Source organism: Hippocampus guttulatus, chromosome 19 (genome assembly GCF_054856545.1).
Source record: "Hippocampus guttulatus isolate MCC_2025c chromosome 19, RoL_Hgut_1.0, whole genome shotgun sequence".
In the NCBI taxonomy this organism is placed as follows: domain Eukaryota; kingdom Metazoa; phylum Chordata; class Actinopteri; order Syngnathiformes; family Syngnathidae; genus Hippocampus; species Hippocampus guttulatus.
Window position 1 is genome coordinate 8,375,527 of NC_141279.1, and position 12,770 is coordinate 8,388,296.

General features: G+C 46.4%; 1 protein-coding gene and 1 long non-coding RNA gene across 12 annotated transcripts in view; one reads left to right on the forward strand and one right to left on the reverse strand.

Moving 5' to 3' along the window:
• The window catches only part of LOC147190093 (short/branched chain specific acyl-CoA dehydrogenase, mitochondrial-like), a 32,285-nt gene that overhangs the window by 1,696 nt on the left and 17,819 nt on the right, over positions 1-12,770 (reverse strand). For 3 of the 9 annotated variants that reach the window (XR_015097522.1, XR_015097524.1, XR_015097523.1), the window contains 6 exons: positions 9,586-9,762; positions 7,617-7,823; positions 6,157-7,477; positions 5,468-5,605; positions 3,436-3,517; positions 3-399 (listed from right to left, as the gene is read on the reverse strand). Coding sequence is in view for 1 of the 9 variants with exons in the window: in XM_086099460.1 (XP_085955586.1) it covers positions 3,458-3,517; positions 5,468-5,605; positions 6,157-6,222 (264 nt within the window). In the remaining 8 variants the exon portion in view is untranslated. Of the gene's footprint in view, positions 1-2; positions 400-3,435; positions 3,665-5,467; positions 5,606-6,156; positions 7,478-7,616; positions 7,824-9,585; positions 9,763-12,770 lie in introns of those variants that run through there. The other 6 variants (XR_015097529.1, XR_015097530.1, XR_015097525.1 and 3 more) reach the window with 5 other exon arrangements.
• On the forward strand, positions 138-6,541 carry LOC147190094 (uncharacterized). Of its 3 annotated transcripts, XR_015097519.1 has the most exons (7): positions 138-278; positions 347-423; positions 486-537; positions 621-707; positions 4,409-4,465; positions 4,533-4,551; positions 4,631-5,795. It is a non-coding gene; the product is annotated as an uncharacterized LOC147190094 (long non-coding RNA). The 3 variants fall into 3 exon arrangements; XR_015097520.1 differs by having other exon boundaries at positions 4,533-5,795; XR_015097521.1 differs by lacking the exon at positions 138-278 and having other exon boundaries at positions 346-423; positions 486-707; positions 4,631-5,036; positions 5,116-6,541.

Below are 12,770 nucleotides of genomic sequence, written 5' to 3' on the forward strand. Positions count from 1 at the left end.
ACCTCCTGTTTGTGTTCAGGCTTGTCCACTCTGAGGCCCTCGCAAGCGGTTGGACATCCCCCGTCACGCAGCATCCATTTTTTTTGACCGCTTACTCTGCTTCTGCTTGGTCAGCTGGAGGACGATGTCCAGAAGGGGCTGAAGCCAACTTTGGAGCAGCGTGCCAACAAGAAAAGTTGCACGGGTGCATACGCGCGTGTGTGTGCGCGCTGCAACTTGGCAGTTTTTCTTCAAGGTCCGATGACTGCCCAAGAAGTCCCAGGTCCTCTTCCTCCCTGGTGGGTTTCTTCTAGTCTAAAATTTGCTGCACCAGAAATGCGCTGTAAGCCGGTGTCCTTTTTCTTAGGTCCACTTCACCAGGCGGCGACTGTCGTCCAACACTTGGCTTGCTGCAATCAGCTGGAAGAGGTTCCACAATGGGCAGTAAGTATTGAAAGCTTGACAGTTTTCTTAATCCCTTCTTTGACGCCATATTTGTTGCACAGGAGCTGAGCGCGAGAGTCCCAGACAACTTATGTGGCATCACCTTCTGTGCTGGTTAGTTTGATCACATTTCAAATTGCATTTCCTGCACAAGGGGACTTGAGACTCTCCAATCTCATTTTTGTCTTGGGTCCAAGTGTTGGTCCAGCTCTGCTGTCACAGGCTGACTTTGCCAGGCAACGAAAAGTAGAAGGCTGCAAAGTCATCCAACTTGGACATTTTTTGTGAGTAGTTTTTTTTTTAATTAGTAATTTTTTTAGACACTTTTTTTGTAATTTTTTAAACTTTTTTTAAACTTATTTTTTTGTAACTAACTTTTTTTTAAACTTTGTCTTTTAACATGTATTCTTGTAAAATAAAATAAACATCTCGACTTCCTTCATCAATTAAAGTGGGTAGGGTTGGGGGTGTAGTTATGCAAATAGGGAAGCAATCCGATTGGCTGCTGTGAATGGGCGAGGCTATGCAAATTGATAATCAGGCTGCAGTGGGTGGAGTCTATGCAAATATAAATTTACATGTCACCATCTGATTGGCTGGATGGGGTTAATGTAGGCGGGGCCATGCAAATTTTATTTGAATAGATCATTCTGATTGGCTGGTGTCCGTTGTGGGCGGGGATATGCAAATAATGTTCTGGCATTTAGGCCGAGTGGGCGTGGCTATGCAAATAAATATGCATAACGGAATCTGATTGGGTGTGCTAATCAGTTGTGGGCGGGACCATACATACATACATACATTTTCCGAACCGCTTTTATCCTCACTAGGGTCGCGGGGGGTGCTGGAGCCTATCCCAGCCGTCTTCGGGCAGTAGGCGGGGGACACCCGGAACCGGTTGCCAGCCAATTGCAGGGCACACAGAAACGAACACCCACACCTAGGGACAATTTGGAGTGTTCAATCAGCCTGCCATGCATGTTTTTGGAATGTGGGAGGAAACCGGAGGACCCGGAGAAAACCCACGCAAGCACGGGGAGAACATGCAAACTCCACACAGGGAGGCCGGAGCTGGAATCGAACCCGGTACCTCTGCACTGTGAAGTCTACGTGCTAACCACTCGACTACTGGGCCGCCTGGGCGGGACCATGCAAATCGATTTGCATATTGAAATTTTGGTCGGGTGGGCGTGGTATATGCAAATAAAATGTACATGCCACAATCTGATTGGTTGCTCCGGACTCACGTGGGCGGGGCTATGCGAAGTAAATTTCACATGCCGCGTTGTGATTGGTTGATGTGGGCGTGGTCTGCAAACAAATTTACATAAAAAATTCTGGTCCTGCGTGCGGGGCTATGTAAAGTGGGTGCGGTTACGGACGGCAACCGGAGTTGTTGGGGTTTTGTCCTGGAAGACGTTTGGCCTCTGGTCCGAGCAGGTTTCATGGGTTCATGCGCGAACGCCAGAAAGGACAGCTCGCCCTTTCTGGCCTTGAGCATCAATCCAAGAAGTCTGCTCGGACCAGAGGCCAAACGTCTTCCAGGACAAAACCCCAACAACTCCGGTTGCCGTCCATAACAAGGCCACTTTAATTAAACTCAGTGAGACACAAAACACGCAGACTCTGATTCCAGCCGGACAATATGTTGACAAGCATTTTTTTTTAGAACAATTTCACATCATTTTAGCAATAAAGCTTGACTCAAGTTTAACACCGACACTGGCTGACAGGCAGTACATTTAACCCTTGTGCTGCAGTTGATGTAAATAATTTTATATAATGCAACATACAATTTTTTTAAAACTTGTAAAAGTATTATTCCTGAATATTTATTTTACTTTCAACCACTTGACATGTTCAGTGGCATCAGCGCTATACATACACATGTAGTTCTTTTTTTTTTTTGTATTTTTGCCCTTTATGGACAATAAAAGCGGTACCGTGCTATGACCAAAACAAATATCGATGTCTATATACATAAAATATGAATTGGAGTATTTCATATCACACAATTTTTATGCTTTATCTTTGATTTAAAGATGACAACACGCAAAAATCTACAAAAATTGTTGAAATTGTAACAAGGGGTAAGGCGTAGAAAAAAAAGTAGTGTATTTCCAATAACTCGACCGACCGAGAATTTCTACGTCGAAAAAAAACTTTACGGTCGGCATTTTTTGCCGTTTGCCCTATCGTCTGTCAACAACATTGAAACATGGCGGCGGCCGCGATCTGCGACGACAGTTTAAACCACGTTCTCTGTGTTACAGTTGCATGCTAGCACCGTAATGTTAAGAAAGTAGCATCCATTGATGTATCGAAAAAAAAATCAGCGAGCTATTTGATGAACACTACGGGCCGAGTAAACATCGAGGGCGGAGGTGTCAGCCAGTGTTGTTATGTCTAACGCCGTCGTGTGAAAAGCACAGATGTGCATTTTGGTCATTTTTTAAATGCTGACGTTCAGCCAACCGAACAATGTAAAATAAATCTGTAAAATGACCAAAATAGTCATTCTGTCTGGCCTTGTGAATAGTTAATGAGTACTCATTGAATATTCAAATTTCGATTACCAATTTAGGGCTGTATACTTTGACTCCTTATTGCTGCAAAACAACAAAATGGACGTCTCGGAACAGTTTATATGTTTTAGAGAACACGCGAGAGATCATTAAATGTCATATTTTTTGTTATTATTTCTAAGAAAAAGCAACTGTAAACCGTCGTTTACAATATAATTAGCCAGTTAGAGTGATCTATTATTGCATTCAAAACATATTTGTACTCCAAGATAGCTCACATGATTGATCGTTTTTGACGGTCGAAATAAATTTCCATTCAAAAATCATATTAGCATTATATCTCGCTTGATTGTGTAGATGCGCCCAATGTTTTGATCGAATCGAGACAAGCTTAACAGAAGACAATGTTTTTTTTTTTTTTTAAAGAGACAAATATTCTTTTAGGGAAGCATCCAGTGAAAAGGAGGAAAAGTTGAGCACGCGTTACCTTTGCACAACACGTCGCCACTTTAGCACGCAGACAGCCAGCAGCCGACGCGGAGACAACGTTCCTGCACTGTGGTCGTCTCCTGCGCATTTTCAAAAAATCCAAAAATGCCTGACTTAGACCGAAAGTACCTAAACTAACTTCGCTCACGTGTTTGAAGAACACCAAAAATATGAGCGAAGAAACGCCAAGGAAAACAATGACTCGTTTCCGGTTCTGGTCCGCCTTTTACTTCCGGGTCTCAGCTCCGAGAACTTGAAAAATACATTCTGGACCTAGTTAATATGCGTCGAAAGACACAGGAAAAGTTTAAGATGACTCATCCTTAAAAAATAATAATCATAAAAAAGCCTGTTGGACACAAATAAGCAGAAATTAAAAAAATATGTATATTAAAATAAACGTTTTCATCTCCATACAATTGTTGAAAATTTTTTATTCAAAATAATATAAAAGAAAATGCTCTCGTAATTATTGTTTTGTCACGTCACATGCCAGAAAATAGGCAAAAATGTTGATTGTCGCTTTCCATATCTACATAGGTGCCTAAATGCAGGTGAGCAGAAAAGGGGACTCGAACACGAATAAACTGAAGCCAAATATAGTCTCTAGCCACTAGACCAACTCGGATTTGAAAAATGAGGATTTGGAGATTATATTTATTTGTATCAACAATAGTATTGCTCCAAAATTAAGTTGAACAGTAAAATGCGACTTTCAATGCCGAAAGTCATCGGCACGATCGGCCTATTGGTTAGAGACAAACGGTGCGGTCCGGTGACAGCGAGTTCGAGCCTCACCTGAAGCTCGCATTTACCGAGATTTTTCTTTCGGAATTGTTTCTCACAATTATTTTTTTTTTACTTCTTTTTTGTTAAATAAAGCTTTTGAAAAAAACAACACGTGATGACGTCGATTGCGAAAACCTATTTAAGATGCGACAAATTGAACAAGCGGGCTCTTTCCTCTCCAGGCTGACCGACTGACTACACGTCCACGTCGCGGCAAGACGACCAAAAGGCTTGGCAAGGTGAACGTTTTAACTTTCTTTTTTTGTCTTGTCATTGCTAAATTTGAACAAAAATTCACCTTTTCAGGCTGTTCAACTCTTCCACGGTAAGTCGCCTGCAAGTTTAAATGGCATCGTGTTCTTTTGAACGAACTCTCGTTTTGCAATTTTCTTTTTCCTTTACAGCGTGCAGAGAGGGTAAGTTGCTCGCGTTTGACAAACTCAACGTTTGAGGTTTCTTTTTCGTCTTTTCATCGCTAACCTTTTGTAACTTTTAACATTAATTCACGTTTTCAGGCCGTTCAACTCTTCCACGGTAAGTCGCCTGCAATTTGCAACGGCACGATGCTCGATGGAACCAACTCTCATTTTGCAATTTTCTTTTTCTTTTCCAGCACGCCGAGAAGGTAAGTTGCCAGCGTTTGACAAACCGAACGTTTTAGGTTTCTTTTTTTTTACACCCGTCATTGCTACCTTTTTGGAACTTAACATTAATTCGCGTTTTCGGGCTGTTCAACTCTGCAAAGGTAAATAGGCTGCAATTTTAAATCGCACTGTTTGATTTATTTTCCCTTTCCAGCGTGCTGAGAAGGTAAGTTGCCAGCGTTTTTATGTTCACAATTTAAATGAGACTCTGATCTTTGTTGTAATTGTGTAATTTCTGTTCACAGGCTTGGCATCTTCAAGTGACTGGCCAAATTGACTATCTGTGACAACACTCAACCATTTTGGCCCAAATTCAGTGGCCACACCGAACTCTCAAAACAGTATCAGAGAAACGGAACTAAAATGAACATGACAGGAGGACACGAATGAAGACAAAATTATGCAGTGCAAGAGGGAGCACAGCGGCACGCTGGAGAGTTCCAACAGTAAGCCCATGTCTCTGTGGTTAAAAGGTCTATTGACATCATTTCCAATGGCCACAGTTCACACTGCAGGTTCCACTATCTGACGCCCTGATAGAACAATAGTTAAAAAAAAAAAACAACAACGAATGTTCTGAGGAGTATGCGTCGTCACCTCAGCAGCGAAGTATTTGGCCATGCAGGCCTCCTTTATGAAGGCTCTGCCGGCTTCCTTCAGACGAGCGGCGTTGCACGTCAGCAGGCGCGCAGCTTCGATCTGCATCGCCACGTGGGCGATTTGGTGCTGCATCCCCTGGACCGCAAAAGGACCAACAGACACAGATTTTGTTCAGCCACTCGCCCTTCCAAAGGTTTCTACGGGCTTACTAATTATGATTCCCCCCCCCCCCCCTCAATAATTGGGATGTCATATTTTTTCCAATATCCTTTCACAAATAGAAGCAATAAATTGTGTATTGCAATAAACAAGAGAGGATTTATGACATCGCAGCTGGATTACTACTTGGAGTCAACCAGTCCTCCCATAAGCGTCTCTAGTTGGTCCAAACTGCTGCTGTGAGTAGGTGCAAGGCCCCCTCTGTCTATTTTTAAAACGTGTCTTTCATACACATTTTTATTCGACTTTTGACAGCTTCCTCCATGAGTTACAAAGCTGTTCCTGATGAGAGGACGACCTGTACAGTGTACTCATAATCGATAACACTTGGGTTATTTGGAAGAAAGTGTGGCTGAGATGTTATGAAGACAACTGGGAACCGTTGTAAATTGTGGGGGAAAATGCACAATATGCCTCCTTGAATATTTTGCTCAGGGAAAAAGAAGTATGCTAGGTGTTTGATTTACCTGGAAGTCAAAGATACGTTTTCCAAACTGCGTTCTCGGTCTTGTGTAAGGAACGGTGTGGTTCATCAGGCTCCTCTTCCACCCTCCAAAGCACGGAAACCGCTTTTGTCCGGCTCTCGTCTTCACGCTGCTCTAATTCGCTGGTGCATCCTGCCCCAAATAGCGACTTCACACTGCAAAAAATGAAAAACACTCTGGTTCTGCAAGTTTCACGACTCAAACCGTTGGTTCTCTTACTCTCGCCTCATGGATCTTGTTGCCTCTCGCAGCCCCCAAGTGGACGAATAAAGATGTACTTTGGGCTGTGTTTGGAGCACAAAGGGCTGAAAATGTGAATTTCTGAAATGATTAAGGCTTACACAATAATATTACTACTTAAAACAAAGCAATCCAAATGGTGCTTTTTTAAACGACAGCGCTGACATATTTGCACAGCTTCCAGCGGGTGACGCCGATGCAAGTTGACATGTACCAAACCTGCAATGTCCCAAAGCCATCTGCGCCTGTCAGCTCTACCGACATCAGCGACATCGTCTCCATGCCGCCCTGACACATGTCACAAACTTTTACATGTCTGCTCTTTTTCGGCACGGCGATGCGCTTGATCGGGGCGTGCGGCGGGATACGCGTACAAAAATCAAGCCGTCGCATTAGCCAACAAAGCTAACGAGCCGGCTCAAATTAGAGCCGAGCATCTAACGGGATGCACTGGAAATGTGCCACAGTCTCGAGCTTGACAAGTGGAGGGAAGATTTAACGTATGAGAACGATGAGAAAAACGAACAAAAAAAAACAATTTTTATCGAGTGGAACACACGACATGAACAAATTAAAAATAATGTGATGTATTACAATGAATAATGAAGCAACAGTCAGCAATGTTATGGTAGGCTGGCTCTGGGGTGATTGCAGTCGCGCACCTGACGTGACCTTTGAACCCTCTGTGATCAGCACTTTTGGCAAAGCAATCCATCAAGGTGCTCTCCCTGTCGTGAGGAGGAGGAGGAAGAATGCAGCAGTGGCAAGTGGCGGCTGCAGCTGCAAGTCAGCGGCGCTGCTCAAAGGCAGTCACGTCAGCCTGCGCATGCCACCCGTTCCAAAGTGGAGCTGACGGGCTGCGTGAGCCGGTGATCGTCAGGTCCCGTGTCGGTGGACCCCCGTAAAGCATGAAAGCAAACGTATTTGCCACATTTTTCAATGGACATTGTTTTGCACCTCAACCACCTGGGTGCAGTAAGATCTCGTCATGCAGAGTCGAACAGTGCTGTTCTGGAGACTCGGCTCCTCTCTCCATCTTCTCAGTATGGCCAGATTGTTTATTCTGCGCAGAGGATAAAGAATACACGCCATGGTGATGAACTGAGTTTTCTGTTGCTGGGATTAATGAAATAGATGTCTTCTTTGGATGCTGTCGAGCTGACATGAGCTCAGAGCCTAGCTATTCTATTTTGCTAACTTACGCCTGTTGTTTCCAAACATGACGAAAAGGGCGCGGTGACAGGTAGCAGAGACGAGGACGAGAGACACTGGTGCCGTATTAGTGGCCGGCATCTTCCAACTTGCGGCGCGTGACGCTCAGCCAACTCGACAGCTTCCCGTCCACACTTCCCTTTCGTCGTGACCAGCAGGCCCGTTGTGTCGCGGCGCCGGGACCCGGGCCAGCCTGCCTGCGGACAAGCCAGAGTCAACGTGCGTTTGGTCACCTCGCAGGAGAAGTGTGCTCATTTCTTCCGATACGCGAGCGACTCGAGGTGATCTGAACACTGGAGTGCGACGAGCTGTCTCCTTGTATTAACATCCAAAATGTGACACGCTTAACATGGATAGCTCGTTAGCTCCTCACAGGTAGTCGAATATGGGAATTTGTAACTTTTGTTCCATCAAATTCCCCCACCATTTTTCCATCAATGAATGAAAACAAAGCACGCATGAGTTTTTTTTTTTTACTCCGCAGAGGGCATCATCGCTTTGCTCTTTTTTTACTTTGACAAATTGGGCGCATTTCCATTTTGTTCAATCTGAAGCGAAATTGAGCTGATGTTTTACCTTCGGTAAATCTCATCCATTTGGATGCTGGCTTGATTCTCCGGGGTCACCTCAAATACCCAAAACATGGCGACAGCGACGTGAAAGTAACAAACAAAACCCCCTCAAAGTGCGTGCGGGGAGAGCGTGGCCAAGCGCCCTGACAGGCGGAGGTTTCACTAACACTGACGCAAGCTAATGAGGGAGCCAGAGGTGAAGCCCGATGCCGGCCCGTCGCCCGGCATCGGGCCCGGCTGATTGATGCGCTCCAGTCAAATGAGGCAGCGGCCTGAGTGATTTGACACTTGTCTGGCAGTGACACACGCTAACGCTCATCGGTGTTGATGGGCCCCGCTCGGCTCGGGCCTGCCCGCCGCACTTATTTTTATTCCCTTGTTCTTTTTTATTCCCGCCTTCGCTCTTCCTCCTCATCTCCTTGCCACTTCCAATCAGGGTTCGAGAGACGGAGGCCCTCAGGTGCTCGCTGATGAAGCACTGGGAGACGAGACGAGATCAAAGTAATCGCGGGGACCCGGGCGGGCTTCCAAAAGTCCAAACTAACGGTGGCTTCAAAATATACATTTGGATGCGGATGAGCCAGCCTAATTGTTGACCTTTATTCTTCTGAATGACCTGCGCTTTTCTTCATCTATTTTTGAACTCCACTCCCAGTTGTGGTTTACTGTCAAAATAAACAAAGAGAATTATACATTTAAAAACCACAAAAGTGTGCTCACTACTGCTAACGCCGAATGAGAAACGTCATAGCTAACAAATAGCATCGGACGTCAACACTTGGGCCAATGGCGATTTAAACACAAGTGCGGCGTGAAATCATCGAGACAGATAACATATTATTGTCGGACATATTCTTTATCCCCGGCAAAAAAGGGACTAATATAATTGTAGCACACTTTCAGAATATGAGTGACACCATTTGGGATTTTTTTGTTATTGACTGGAATGGATTAATGGCATTGGCATTCGTTTCAATGTGGAGAGATGATTTGAGATGCAAGTGTTGGCCATGGAAGATATTCAACTTGCATCTGGAGGTAAGGGAGTGTAGCTCTTGGACAAAATGGGGAAATTGTGGCAGTGCTAAGAGAAAGCATGATCTGCGTGGCGGCGGCGGGGCTTGGGCCTGACAAAGCTAATTAGAATGGGACATGATACACAGCTCACGGCGCATTTCGTGCTTGGCAGCGCGACAGCGATGCAGCTGAGCTACGATGAGAAAGGCGATGAGGAGGAGGCGGCGGCGGCCGCGGGAAGAAGTATACCAACCGCGGTCACGGGAACGTCCTCGATAAGCTCGGCAAGGCGCAGAGCTGTCATCTTTTGTTAGTGAATGCACCTACGCCACTTTTTTTGGGAAGGGTGGGACACCCACCCAAACTTTACCTCCATACAAATATTGAATCAAACAGAAGTTCCATTTGGTTCAAATGAAGAAAACCTAGCCAATAGGTGAGCCCAACTTGTTTGCAGAGTTTGTGCTGCGATGCGAAAAGAATCCAACAGGTGGCGAAAGACTCCTTCCCTCTGGAGAGTGCAACCATTTTTGCCAGCTTGGAGTCACTGAAATGGAAGGGGGGGAAAAAAAAAAAAAAAAAAAAAAACAAATTCAATCAGCAATCACATCTTCTTCAGCTTTTACAAGGAATCTTAACGGCTGGCCTCTCAAGAATGGCAAGCGCTTGCTGGCCGCTCATTTCAATAAGCTCTTTCATTTCCTTAGGTGCACACTTTGAAAAGGCCGCTCCAGCCTGCCTTGACTCATTTCCTCTTGGCCTCACAGATCACAGGCCAGATCAGGACGCCCCCTCCGCCCCCCATGGCCAAGACCCTCATAATACGGCAGCTTGTCCGCAATTCATCTTGCCACATTATTAAGGCGGCCACCCACGGGCAAGGCCATGCAAGACCCTCGTGCAAACACAAAGTGGAAATAACTCCCTTTGGACTTTTTAAGTCCTCGGCCTATCGTTTGCCTTTCGAACCATCGCGCACACCGCTCACAATATTGGGCACACTTGCGCAATCTAACATACTGGCGATGACGGCCCATTTTGGAGAAAATATGATGCAACGACGACACAAAGAGTTCTGTTTGCATCATCCAGCACCTAAAAACATTCTCTCAGGTAAAACCAACGTTTTGAGCTCCTTTCCAACAAATCAGCCATCTCTAACGTCGGAGTCGCCTAAACGCAGATAAACGTGAAACAATGCCGCCTTTGTTGGTCTTGTGTTCACATGTGATTAGCGGAGAGGGGGCAAGGCGGGGTGGGTCGGGAGGGTAGGTGGGGGGGGGGGGGAAGCTAGGCCTGGCCTGATAAAAAGCTGTGAGAATAGCTTGGCATCACTTGAAAAGAAGAGGAATTTTTGCCTATTTTGCCTTCAAAGTGGAGCCAGTTGTAGGGCGATATGAGCACTTGCGCTTCAAAAGCTATTGTGCTCGCTTTCACAACGGTCTGACGGATGCCTGAACGACACTTTGAAACGAGGCCTTGGAGGCAAGCAGGCAGCCTAAATGCACAGGACAGACAAGCTGCATTGGGGGTGGGGGGGACTAAAATGAAAATGTCTTCCTACGCCACCTCGTTGCCTTTATTTTGCGTCATAATTGGATGGGAAAGATGGAGGCGGCGCTAGCATGCCCACTAAAGGCGGCGCGTGTGCAGAAAAGTGTTTCGGGGGCTGGTACACCTGCGGAGGGTTTCCAGAGATACGACTTATCTCGCATCCCGTCACAGGATAGGAACTCTTCAGCCGTCCTGATGCTGAAGGGGGCTTTGCGGAGTGGGACAGTGGGTGCTGAGAGACGAGTGTTGTGCCAGGTGAGCCGTTTGGCAGCTGGCATTCCCAAGCTTGACCCGCCACCCCCACCGAGCTTCATCAGCCGGCTCTAATCTGCACACACAGACGGCCCTCAGGCCTCGAGCTGCTCTGGGCGGCTGCTGAGCGTTGCGCTGAACGGGATGCGCTCAACTCCCTGCGCTGCGACACAATGTTCAGACATTTTCGACAGACTTATTTCAGCACTTTCGGGTGGCAAAAAGCTTTCTCGTCGTGAACAAATCCTTGCATGTCATTTGACCAAGGCGGCGCAATTAAGAAAACGGGCGAAATGGCAACTGACGTGACGCCCGCCCAAGGTGGCACAAGACCGCGGCGAAGACTGAATGAAGTTCCGCCCCGCACTTCAACATAGTTTCTTGGCACCTAGCTGCCACAAGATGGCAACGGTGTGAGGGTTCACCGCATATCTACTTTTGGCACACGCCGAAGTGGTCACGTTGCCATCGTAGGAACGGAACGGCCCGAAGCGAGGAGACCTCTCGACCGGACCAGCGGATCGCGGAGTGCAAATTTCCAGGCAGCACGATGCCGCTTATCTCTTCATGGTAAAGAAACGCATCTCTCATCCTGATGAACAAAGCAAAAAAGAAACTCCCCCCGCTGTCCCAGTGCAGAGGGCCTAACGAGAGCAGATAAGCAGGATGAATTCTACGGAGACAATCTGTTATCGAGGACGCGGCGACGCGCCGACATTAAGGATAATCATATCTATCAGCGCGCTGCCAAACATCCCCGAATGAGAACAAAGCCCCTGCGCGCTCTCTCGGGCGGAGGAGGAGGATGATGATTATGATGCTGACGATCCAGGAGGCCCAAAAGAATCAAGAGATACGGAGAACGGGCTGACGAGTTCAAGCATCTGCTCGTTTCTCAGCGCGATTGTTGAATGAGGAAGCGGCGGGCGTATAATGAGCCGTCTGCAGATTAAACGCCAAAACGACAACGGACGGTGGCGTCGGCACACAACACATCCACTCGGTTTCTCTTCCTCACCCAGAGGTTACAAAACTGGACTCGTCTACTTTTGGCATCGTTTTTAGTTCCGGTTAGCGGGAGTCGCTCAATTTACACTCCAGGTGCCAATTTTGTGCTGGTCCGTCCGTTGTTTACGTGACAGGGAGCTTCCCTCGGCCTGTCTTCTTGCCGTTTCTCGCCGCATTCTTCCGAGGCTGCCAAGAACATGTGTTTTTACTCAAATTAAGACTTACAGTTGTGCCGTCAGCGTCGAATGACTGATACGATACGAAAAGCAAAGTCAAACATGAGCGCCGCTGGGCCTCCCGCTGACTTTTTATTTTCATCTTGGCTCAAAGGATCACTCCTTCATATCCTGCCAGCGACTTCAAGTTTTGCGCTCCGCCGCGCGCGCCAAGCAAAACTTTATTAACATTTTGTAACGCCGCAAATCAAATGAGATGGCGTGACGCGTCGGTGAAATTTGGTCCGGCGCGACTGTGAAAGATGGATTACCGTTCGCAACGACAGCGCGGAGTTAATCATTTCAACCTGTTATGGACACGTCAAGGGAATCTTTTTTTCCGAAAATTAAAGATGAAGCAGCGATGAACGCACCAGTCCTCCAAATGATCAACATACTTTGACACACACACACAAATTTATGTTGGTCATGATAGTGGTACTTGGTATAAAAAGTTGAAGAACCACCAGACAAGAGGAACAGACGTCAGCATGTGTCGACAGCACTGTGTTTCATGTCTTTGTCA